This window comes from Sceloporus occidentalis, unplaced genomic scaffold (assembly GCF_023333645.1).
Source record: "Sceloporus occidentalis isolate IW3139 unplaced genomic scaffold, rSceOcc1.0.p SCAF_19, whole genome shotgun sequence".
NCBI classification, from domain to species: Eukaryota; Metazoa; Chordata; class Lepidosauria; order Squamata; family Phrynosomatidae; genus Sceloporus; species Sceloporus occidentalis.
In genome coordinates, this window is record NW_028316999.1 from 64,279 (window position 1) to 76,343 (window position 12,065).

The window sequence follows — 12,065 nt, forward strand, 5'->3', positions numbered from 1 at the left end:
TGAGATGCAGCTCATTTGAGAACTAAAAAATTCCAAATGGTCAAAAACCTGGTTGTGCATTGGGTTGTGCCTAATATTGTGTAGGTCCCCCTTTTGCTGCCAAAACAGCCCTGACCCATCGAGGCATGGGCTCCACTAGACCTCTGAAGGTGTGTTGTGGTATCTGGCACCAAGATGTAAGCAGCAGATCATTTAAGTCCTTTAAGATGTGAGGTGGGGCCATGGTGCTCTCCATGTGTTCTCCAGATGGGGAATGCACATGCACCCGGCCATCTATGTGATGTAAAAGACAACGTTGCTCTGTGGTCCGGTTCTTATACTCACGTGCCCATTGTAGGTTCTTTCATCAGTGGACAGGGGTCAGCACGGGCACCCTGAGCTGTCTGTGGCTACTCAGCCCCATACGCAACAAACTGTGATGCACTGTGTGTTCTGACACCTTTCTATCAGAACCAGCATTAACTTCAGCAATTTGAGCTACAGTAGCTCGTCTGTTGGATTTAACCACAATGACCAGCCTTTACCCACCAAGCGCATCAATGAGCCTTGGCTGCTGGTTCACTGCTTTTCCTTCCTTGGACCACTGCTGACTGGGAACACCCAACAAGAGCAGCAGTTTTGGAGATGCTCTGACCCGGTCGTCTAGCCATCACGATTTCTCCCTTGTCAAAGTCGCTCAGATCCTTACATCGCCCATTTTCCCAGCTTCTAACACATCAACATTGAGGATGAAATGTTCACTTGCTGACTAATATCAAAATCTTATCCACTGACAGGTGCCATGATAACAAGATTATCAGTGTTATTGTCGTCACCTACTTAAATCTGTACCTCCATGTTTTATTCCTGTCTCTTTCATCACATTGAATTCAGCTTGACTATACAAAATCATTCACTTGGAGTGCTTAGGACGCTGTACTGGGGTAGCTAAGTGTCTGGTTTTTTTATATATCTATATAATATAGAGCCACCTAGTTACTTGTAGCCTCTTGGTGCAAGTCGTCATGGCTGCTAATATATGGTTAGCACACTGCTACTAAGTAAACATACATTCATTTGGGTTACATGATTGTAACATGATTCCGTCTTTATTAATAAACACTGTATCAAGACAGATGGTTAATTTTGATGTTAATTCAAGTATGCATGTTTATATCACAAAATTCTCAATAAAAGGGTTCCAAAATAATATGTGAACATTCCTGTTTAACGAGTTATCATCAGGTCTTGCAGATTCCTTTCTGATAATGTGTTTGTGTTTCCAGTCTTCCCCAAGACTCTCCCACAATATTGCACTAATGGAGGCTCATACCACTCCCAAACCGCACTCTCGGAAGAGAAGAAAAGATGCCACAGGACCCAACGGGACAGCAGATGAGGATTCCGTGCCTACAAAAATGCCCCGCCAAACGCAGGTTAATAGCACTAGTTGTAGAAACCATTACTTTTTCATTTTTATTTTTTTTTTTTTATTGCTGTTCAGGCCATGTTAAATGGCTCCCCCACTTGTATTCATTCATGCCAGTAGCGTTTTATCTAAGCATTCTCTGTAAATCCAGTATTTTTATTTAATTACATACTAAGCATTAGCCACGTGGTGGCAGCACTTTACTATACTTTGTGAGGATCTAGAGAAATCTCTATTTTTTAATTTTTTTTACTTGATTCAAATCCATATGTTCCAATAGAACTCAGTGATTCATTTTTCTAAAGTGGACTGTCGTAAAGGACCAGTAGATTGTAAGCTTGTAAGAGCAGGGCTCTATTCTGTACCAGCGTGACCCACATGTGTTAATGTTAGTGTCAGTTTTGTATATTGTTAACTTTCGCTTTCCCCTGTGGCAATAGTGCTATGAAATCAGCTGCTTCTGAATAAATAAAATATAATGTAACTTTTTAACCCTTTGGCAACTATGTCCTTTATACTTTGGAACAGAAGTGACTTCTACCCATTGCTAAACAGACAAAACCTGACTGTTATACGTGTCTATGTCTAGTTACATATATTTATGTACATCAATATTATATTAACTTAATAGTGTGTCTATATATTTAAATATATAATTAAAAAAAGGAAATCTAAAAAGGAAAGTTCCTTCGTTAAAATCAATTCTGCAGAATCTCTTATGCATTTGCAAGAGGGACATCAAAAACTTGTTCATTAAAGTTCATATGATGGATGGAGTGTCCCTTTAAGTAATGTTTACTGTTTTGGGATTACTTGTTAATAATATGGTAAATAAAGTGTTTTGTGAGAAGGAACCACCAGTAAACCATGTTCATTTCCAATATTTTTACAGGGTGTTTCTCAGCCTGCACCTTTTTCTGATGAGTTGGAGATTGACCTGAGTAAGCTGTATCATAGAGTAACCATGGAAGAAGCAAAAAGGGGAACACCACGTAAGTCAGAAGCATAGAATGGTCATGTAAACATACTGTAAAACATTGAAAAATGTACCTTTTAAAACATGACTGCTACGCTGTGTGTGCGCCTGGTGTCCTGATCCCTCACAGTCTTCACACGTTGCCTGTGAGGACTGCAAGGGTGTAGTAAACCAGACCTGTCACCAGCTGCTGGACCACAAGAGAAGAGCCTCCTCTTGAACCTACACAGTTGGATAAACTGGGAGAGGACCCTAAATGTAGAAATATGCATGTGTTTGTATGTAAACCTGTGTATGAGAACAATCTGTGATGCTGGAGTAATGGATGAGTATTATACGTATGTACACTTTTCCCCCCAAAAAATCAGGGTACATTTTTGTTCTCACGTAGTATACACAGATATGCAAATTATGCCCAATATTTTACAGTGTATGTAGCTTTGAGATAATGTTATTATTATTATTACTGTTGTTATAGTTTGCATATGTGTCTTACTTAAAAAGATGGTGGCATCTTGTGACTTCTGCAACATCATTATTAGAGGATGCAAAATCCTGAACGTTATTGTGACCTTCTGCGTGATTAGGTAAACGTATATATCAAATTTGCAAAAGGATGATTCAGACCTTTTAAGACTTTTACCATAGCAGACTTATGTTAGGGATGTTAATGAGATAAAATAGGCAAAATCAATATTCTATCCCATACGTGAAATTCCGGCGCTTTTAATTATTGTAGGATCGCACCCGCAATATGAATTTAAAGAGATACCCTATATTTTATCTCTGATCCTAAATCCTTTCAGATCACACCAAAATGTATTATTCAAAATGAGATATTATGTCACCACAATAGTTAATCTCGATATTGCACAAATTCTGGGCTGTGATGACCACACACTATATTTATTTTGGTTGTGTTTGTTTCTTCCGCAGCTAACAGGCCAGTGAGAGTTTACGCTGATGGGATCTTCGACCTGTTCCACTCCGGACATGCCCGGGCTTTAATGCAAGCAAAGAATCTTTTTCCTAACACATACCTGATTGTAGGAGGTAGGATAAGTAGTAAGCATAACGCATATTCCATCCTAGAGGCAGATGGTAATATTCAAGTTTCCCAGAATTTATAATCATGCACAAGAACACTGCAAACTTTGTGTTCTCTGTGCCAAGCATATATACCACGCACAAAAGCCCTACTCATAAATGTTCCAGGGCAGTGTTTGCTTGTGTTTCCAGTAAAGCTCTCATCCAGATGATGACCGGATGTGGGGGGTTGGAATCCTTGATTCCTTGACCACGGTACATGGGTACCATCCAAAGCACAAAATTAAACATAACCCCTTTTTTCAGAAGCTGCCTTTTAACTCTGTTATATAAAATTATTTTCTCTTTCCCTTTCATGCTAAAATTAAAAAAAAGTACAGTTGTGTGAGGTATCTTAAAACCAGATGTTTATGACCAGTGTGGGACAAGGAGTTTTCTGAACTTTTGCGTGTAATTAAAGAAAATTTACTGTCCAAAGTCATACATTTTAGAGGATTGGCATGCTTAATAAACCTATCAAAGGTTAACAGATAAACAAAATATATGTATTGAAAACTCAGATTTTTAATTTATGCCATTGGGAGTTGCCATCCTGTTGGTGGAACGCTATTGCATCTGGCAGCCTTAGAAGCAGGCAGGGGGGCTCAACTCCCAAAGGGCCACAGACGGGTTATCTGTCTACCCTTTCCTGATAACAATTGTTTTAAATTAGATGCATGTCCTGAAGCTGGGATAGTCATATATTGTGGCTTGTTTGTAGCCTTCAAGGACGGCTTATAGGTAGTTTAATAAATCTAACCATGCTTACATTTGTGTTGCATACACTCCCTCTTTAATAATAATCATATTTTGTGCCATTGGCAGTCTATGATAGCTGGTTTACCATTTAATGCTTACTTCATTTCATGCACAGTAGGGCTGCAACTAACGATTATTTTCATAATCGATTAGTTGGCCGATTATTTTTTCGATTAATCGGATAAAAAAATGAATGTACATTTTTCATTTATTTAAAATAATTTAATAAACAAATGATGTTAAATACAAACGCAGAATAAAAAAAAAAACTGATAAAATGCATTTCTTGTCTTTATTCCCCAACCAGCCCCCCAATTTATGCACATTTGAGCACAGGCTTGCCACGCTGCCTCCCACATATGCCACTCCACACTGCCTCCCACATATGCCACTCCACACTGCCTCCCACATATACCACTCCACGCTGCCTCCCACATATGCCACTCCACGCTGCCTCCCACATATGCCACTCCACGCTGCCTCCCACATATGCCACTCCACGCTGCCTCCCACATATGCCACTCCACGCTGCCTCCCACATATGCCACTCCACGCTGCCTCCCACATATTCCACTCCACGCTGCCTCCCACATGCACATTTGAGCCCAGGCTTGCCACGCTGCCTCCCAGACATGCCACTCCACGCTGCCTCCCACATATGCCACGCTGCCTCCCACATATGCCACGCTGCCTCCCACATATGCCACGCTGCCTCCCACATATGCCACGCTGCCTCCCACATATGCCACTCCACGCTGCCTCCCACATATTCCACTCCACGCTGCCTCCCACATATACCACTCCACGCTGCCTCCCACATATACCACGCTGCCTCCCACATATACCACGCTGCCTCCCACATATACCACGCTGCCTCCCACATATTCCACTCCACTCTACCCCCACATATGCCACTGTGCCTGATACGCCTTATACCCCCTGATACACCACTCAATCCTCCCCAGACATGCCACACTGCCTCCCAGACATGCCACGCTGCCCTCCCCACATATGCCTTATATATCGTATATGCCTTATACCCCCAGATATGCCTTATACCCCCAGATATCTCATAGTCCCCTCAGAGTCACAGACCTGTTCGCATCACACTGACACCATACTTTTATAAATAAGTACTGGGTTAATCTTCACCAGGATTTAGATTCCCCTTAGTCTGCCCCCCTTTACCTCTAACTGCGCCTTAAGTTAACTTTATTAAATTAACCCTCAGTCCTCATCATTAAATTAACACTAAACACCCCATTAACCATAACTACCCCTAAATTAACTCTAAATACCCCATCAAACACAACTACCCTAAATTAACCCTAAAGACCCCCATCAACCACAACAGCCCCTAAATTAACCCTAAAGACCCCCATCAACCACAACAGCCCCTAAATTAACCCTAAACACCCCATTAACCACAACTGCCTCAAATTAACCCCAAACACCCCATTAACCACAGCTGCTCCTATATTAACCCTAAACACCCCATTAACCATAACTGCCCCTAAATTAACCCTAAACACCCCATTAACCATAGCTGCCCCTAAATTAACCCTAAACACCCCATTAACCATAGCTGCCCCTAAACACCCCATTAACCATAGCTGCCCCTAAACACCCCATTAACCATAACTTCCCCTAAATTAACCCTAAACACCCCATTAACCATAACTGCCCCTAAATTAAACCCCACCTCCCCTAACTTTCAGCAGCCCAAATATTAATTTTATACTTACAGTTAGATGAGTGTCACAGCCATGTGGTTCTGGCCTTCTGGGAGAAGGAAGGGGGCAGGGCCAGTTGCCACAGTGATTACAGGGAGGGGCTGGTAAGTAGGAGCTGCTGCTGTGAGTCACTGAAACGGATTATATAATGAGGGGTATTTTTCAGAGCGTTTGCTCTGAAAAAACCCTCATTTTATAATCGATAAAAATCGATTCAACTAATCGATAATGAAATTCGTTGGCAACGATTTTCATTATCGATTATTATCGATTTTATCGATTAGTTGTTGCAGCCCTAATGCACAGAGTATGTGCATTAATAAGTCTGGTTTTCTTCAAATGTGCTGTATAATTGTATGTGTACCCCTAGTGTATAAGGGCAACGGGGGTCCTGTTTAACGCTGAAAAAAGTAATAGCATTTGGTAGTTACATTTGCCGTCAAGGGTGCTTGCAAAATTGTTTTATCGGGACACCAGGTCCTGAGCTTGAGATTGGATAGCAGTAAACAGTAATTGGCCTGCGGCTGTTGATTTATTTTTTTTTTTTGTATAACTTGTGCTGAAAGGAGCTTGTCAGGGAAAGTCTGACCTCTAACTGTTTTATCCTGTCTTCAGTTTGCAGTGATGAACTAACGCACAACCTGAAGGGATTCACAGTGATGAACGAGGCAGAGCGATATGATGCGGTCCAGCACTGCCGCTATGTGGATGAGGTTGTGAGGAACGCACCATGGACACTCTCCCCAAAATTCTTAGACGAGCACAGGGTGAGAGCGGATCCACACCTCACACACGTCAAGGCTGCCTCCCTGAGTTAGTATTTGGAGCAGGGATGGCCCATGAGCCAGAACCAGTTTTAGGAATATCTTTCTTTGAATATCGGTATGAGTGTTGCTTGCAAGATGTACTGTGGTTAACCCCTTAATGACAATTGCCGGTCCTGGCACGGCACGGAAAAGCATGTGCTTTACGACAATTGACGTGCCAGGACCGGCACGTCTTTAAACGGGTGCAGAAAGCGATCTACTATCGCTTTCTGCACCCAAAAAGCGTTGCTGAATGCCTCGACCTCGAGGCATTCAGCAACGCCGCGATCGGCACGAAGGGGCCATCTCTGGCCCCTCCACGGGGCGTCAACATCCGCCATACTTTGTATGGCGGCGGACGCCCGTTTTAAAAGCGTTTAGGAGGCGATCGACGATCGCCTCCTAAACTTAAATGGTGTCGCTGGAATGCCTCGATCAGGAGGCATCCAGCGACACCAAACACTAACCTTTTGATGGGCTGTGACCGCTCCGGAGAGCGGTCACAGCCGCAGCTGCCGGCAATCTTCGCCATCAAGGAAGATGGCCGCCGTCCTGTAACAGGAACCACAAATTTTAAAAGTTCGCTAGATAGTCTAGACCATCTAGAGAACTTTGGCTCCACTTGCAGGTTGAATACAGGTACTGCATTCACCATGCAAGTCAATGGAGCCCAGCTTTCTAATCACAGTGTGATTAGTAAAAATAAATTAAAAAATAAAATAAAATTAATAATAATTAGAAAAAAATAGTAAAAAAACAGTAAAATGTAAAAATCATTTCCCACTGATGTCACTATCAGGGGAACCTCCAAGTTGAAAAAAAATGTTAAATTTAAAAAAAAAAATAAAAAAAAAAAATATATATATATATATATAAAAAATATATTTTTGTGAGCAAGTCCTAAAATTAGCATATTAGCTTAAAACAATTCTCGCATGGAAAGAGTTAAAATACTGGCATATTAAATGCCCGTGGGGTGTCTACTTTTAAAAAATGTATGATTTGATGGGGTAAATTGAATGGGCCAGGTTCAACAACGTCCCAATTAACACGGGGGGAAGGATGGCCACACATCTAATTTCCAATTAGAAAAATGCACACGTACCAAATGTGGCCTTTTAGTTCCCCCAAAAAATGACACACCCATGCATGTGGGGTATCACTGCACTCAGGAGATGTTGCTGAACACATTATGGGGTGTCGTGTGACAGCGGCATATACCAGGAGCTGTAAATTCATACATAAAGTAGGTGTGTGGGGGAAAAATACACACACAAAAATATTACTGCAAACTTTGAAAAAATGCTGGTGGTAAAATATGTGCATGCAAAGAGTTAAAATACCAGCATTTAAAATACCCTGTGGTGTCTAGTTTTGAAAAATATATGGTTTTGTTGGGCACACTGAAATGGCCTGGCTCAAAGATGTACCAAATAGGGCATGGGCAGTGGATCCCAAATGCCAAAGTTCAACATTGAAAAAAGCGCATGCCCCAAATGTGGCCCTTTTGCCCCAAAACAGCCAGGCAAAATCATTCATGTGAGGTATCGCTGTACTCAGGAGATGTTGCTGAACACATATTGGGGTGTTTTGTGATAGTGACATATACGAGAACATTTTAATTCATACCTGAATTAAAATGTGTGTGGAAAACCAAATGCAAAAAAATGACTACCACAAAGTTTGACAAAGACTGGTGGTAGATATGGTGCATGGAAAGAGTTAAAATACTAGCATTTGAAATACCCTGGGGTGTCTAGTTTTCAAAAATATATGGGTTTATTGGGCACACTGAAATGGCCCGGCTCAAAGATGTACCAAATAGGGCATGGGCAGTGGATCCCCAAATGCCAAAGTTCAACATTGAAAAATGCGCATGCCCCAAATGTGGCCCTTTTGCCCCCAAACAGCCAGGCAAAATCATTCATGTGGGGTATCGCTGCGCTCAGGAGATGTTGCTGAACACATATTGGGGTGTTTTGTGATAGTGACATAAACTAGAACATTTTAATTCATACCTGAAGTAAAATGTGTATGACAAAACAAATGCAAAAAAATGACTACCATAAAGTTTGACAAAGACTGGTGGTAGATATGGTGCATGGAAAGAGTTAAAATACTAGCATTTGGAATACCCTGGGCTGTCTAGTTTTCAAAAATATATGACTTGATGGGGTAAATTGCATTGGCCGGGTTCAAAGATACCCGAAATGGCACATGGGGGGAAGAATTACCAGATTTGGAAAAAATGGCTTTGAAATAGCAAAACGCTACCTGTACTTATTGCCCCATAATGGGTAGAAAAAAGAAAAAAAACATAAAAACATTGGGTATTTCTAAACTCAGGACAAATAGTAGAATCTATTTAGCAGGTTTTTTCATTACCTTTTATAGATGAGTAAAAGATTTTTCAACTAAAAGTTAGAAACAGTCATTTTTTTCTAAATTTTTCACCATATTTTATAATTTTTTTAATAGTAAATAATATGATACAATCAAAACAATGTCATCTAAAGAAAGCCCTTCTTGTCCTGAAAAAAACAATATCTAATGTGTGTGGGTTCAGTAAACGGGAAAGAAGAAAATTACAGCTAAACACAAGCAGCGCAGAAATGTTAAAAAGGCCATTGTCACAAAGGGTACAAAAAGTAAAATCAGCCTTTGTCTCGAAGGGGTTAATCTATATCTATAGTCTATAATCTATATCTATAGATTAACCACAAGGTTAATCTTCCTTTCTTACAATAGCTTTTGCTGCCTGGTCTGACGCTTATTTCTACCTAGCTTGCTACTCACCATGCAAGCTTATATAAATATAACAAATGCATTTCTAGTACATCTCTATATAGGCTTTGCAATGCATCCGCACGTATGACTTAGTCACTAATTGAAGTATGTTACTTGAAAAGTGTTAGTCCCCAAGCAGTAAGGTGATGTGCCTTTAAGATTTGTCTCGCATATATACTGAATCCCACAATCTATAAATAATCATCATGCCACTTATTGTTCTTAATGCTTTGTTCTTTCCTTACACAGATTGACTTTGTTGCGCATGATGATATTCCTTATTCATCGGCTGGCAGTGATGATGTATACAAGCACATAAAAGAGGCAGGTGAGTCTGACCCCTGGAGACCTCTGCATAGTGATATGTTGTCATGTGAATAGCATGTAAGACATGTAAATCTATTGGTATTCCATCAATCTAAAATTTACTTTAATAAGGCGTTAAAAACCTCTGCCATAGTACAGAGTTTGGATCAGTTGAGTTTTGCTACTGGGGACATCTGGCCTACTGGTGAGCTTAGTTCATAGGCGCTCTAAACTCATTTAGGTCAGTAAATCCTTTGTGTGGCCTATTTGAGCTTGGTAATTGTTATCATTTTTGTTGTTCTCTTTCCGTAAAATGATGTTGTCATGAGTTGATGTGAGCAGAGCTATTTGTCTGTTTGTATGTATGTTTTTGTAAACAAAAAATGTAAATATATATTTTAGATGGATATAAATATAATAATAGGACCTTTGTTGCTGCAGGAATGTTTGCACCCACCCAACGCACTGAAGGCATTTCTACATCGGACATTATAACCAGAATTGTACGAGATTATGACGTTTATGTCCGCCGTAATCTGCAGCGAGGGTACACCGCCAAGGAGCTCAATGTCAGCTTCATCAATGTGAGAATACTGATTATTACAACTAACTGTAGTACCAAGTTCCCAAAATGTAATACCTTTGTTACAGAATTAGATTTATTCTATCTGGTCAAATGTGACTTTACATTGTAACTGAGTGACGCTCATAGGAACTCTCATATTTCTGAAAGAAATAGGGTATTTTAGGACTACAAGTGAAAACACTAAGCTTTGTGTTTGATTATAGGAAAAGCGTTTCAACCTGCAGGAGCGAGTGGACAAGGTAAAGAAGAAGGTAAAGGACGTAGAGGAGAAATCAAAGGAGTTTGTGCAAAAAGTGGAGGAGAAAAGTATAGACCTTATCCAGAAGTGGGAAGAGAAGTCACGAGAGTTCATCGGAAACTTCCTGGAGATGTTTGGCCCGGAGGGAGCTTTGGTAAGACCACTCATACTTTTTTGTTTTTTATATATTTAATAGATGGTGGTTCTTTTTCTAAGCAAATAGTATACGTAAACCTCACAACGTACTGTGACATAGCAGAGAAGTAGCATCCATTGACAGAGCCAGGCATGCATTATACTCAAGGACAGGTCATGCAATGAATGCAGAGTACCCTGATCATACGGTAAAATAAAGTTTACAATAATAAAAAAATTACAGTTGTATTCCTAGACAGAGTGCTTAATACATGGTTTGATACATCTAGGGATGTTATTGACATTGATGGCAAACCATGCCCTGGAAATAATAATGTTATAGTTAGCAGATGCTCAGATCCTGACGCATTTTGTGGCAAAAGACATATTTTATCTAATAAATCGGTGCATTTTTGTAAGTACTTTTGTTGCTCATGATACTGAATACTTACGTTTTATTTTAAACTTTACAACGGAGCACAAAAACAGCCCATATGTTGTGATGTATAACTTTGACTTTAATACGTTTTTCATTAATTACTACTTGCTATCTTTGGTCTGCCATCTCATGGTACCTTCAACCACTATGCACCAAATCTTCTTTCTTCTCAGCTTATTTGTATTTTTAAATATGTCTAATATTTTTAGAATTGATACTAGTCTGATTAGAGAGAATATATGTGCTGGCTGGTTTATTAGATATATTATAAATTGGAATAGCCTCCAAGTAGAAGTGGAAGAGGTTGACGCAAGGGATTTTAAAGACGCATAGGATATACATATGGCTATCCTGAATCGAAGATGAGACCAAGGATTGATTTAAGGTTTTGAGTCTATGTACCTTTCCTTGGAAATCTAATGCGTGTATGTGGATATATATAAACACACTGCAGGCATAATGCGTTCCAAGGAATGATATGATCTGAAATGTGTTTAAAAAAAAAAAAAAAAAGTGCATGAATAGGTGTTTATAAATACACAATATATTGTTTATGCACTGTTTTAGTTCCTGTTATTTAATTCACTGTTCTTTTGCAGAAACACATGTTGAAAGAAGGCAAGGGCAGAATGCTCCAGGCCATTAGCCCAAAGCAGAGTCCAAGCAGTAGTCCAACGCGTGAACGTTCACCCTCCCCATCCTTCCGTTGGCCCTTCTCCGCTAAGAATTCTCCACCTGCTTCTCCAGGGAGACGTTCACGTGCCATGACCGGTGCCTATGACATCAGTGAAGATGAAGAAGACTAG

General features: G+C 40.2%; 1 protein-coding gene across 1 annotated transcript; it reads left to right on the forward strand.

The window, feature by feature from the left end:
• The first annotated feature begins 1,298 nt into the window (after nucleotides 1-1,298).
• Nucleotides 1,299-12,065, forward strand: LOC149302250 (choline-phosphate cytidylyltransferase A-like). The gene is made up of 8 exons (XM_089482586.1): nucleotides 1,299-1,415; nucleotides 2,301-2,400; nucleotides 3,321-3,437; nucleotides 6,578-6,729; nucleotides 9,805-9,883; nucleotides 10,303-10,445; nucleotides 10,651-10,839; nucleotides 11,859-12,065. Exons 1-8 carry the CDS (start codon nucleotides 1,299-1,301, stop codon nucleotides 12,063-12,065), a joined length of 1,104 nt encoding a protein of 367 aa, XP_089338712.1.

Coding starts and splice junctions, on each gene's coding strand:
- LOC149302250 (XM_089482586.1), top strand. CDS start 1,299: ATGGAGGCTCATACCACTCCCAAACCGCACTCTCGGAAGAGAAGAAAA. Junction 2,401..3,320: donor AGCAAAAAGGGGAACACCAC/GTAAGTCAGAAG, acceptor TTTCTTCCGCAG/CTAACAGGCCAGTGAGAGTT. Junction 6,730..9,804: donor AATTCTTAGACGAGCACAGG/GTGAGAGCGGAT, acceptor TTCCTTACACAG/ATTGACTTTGTTGCGCATGA.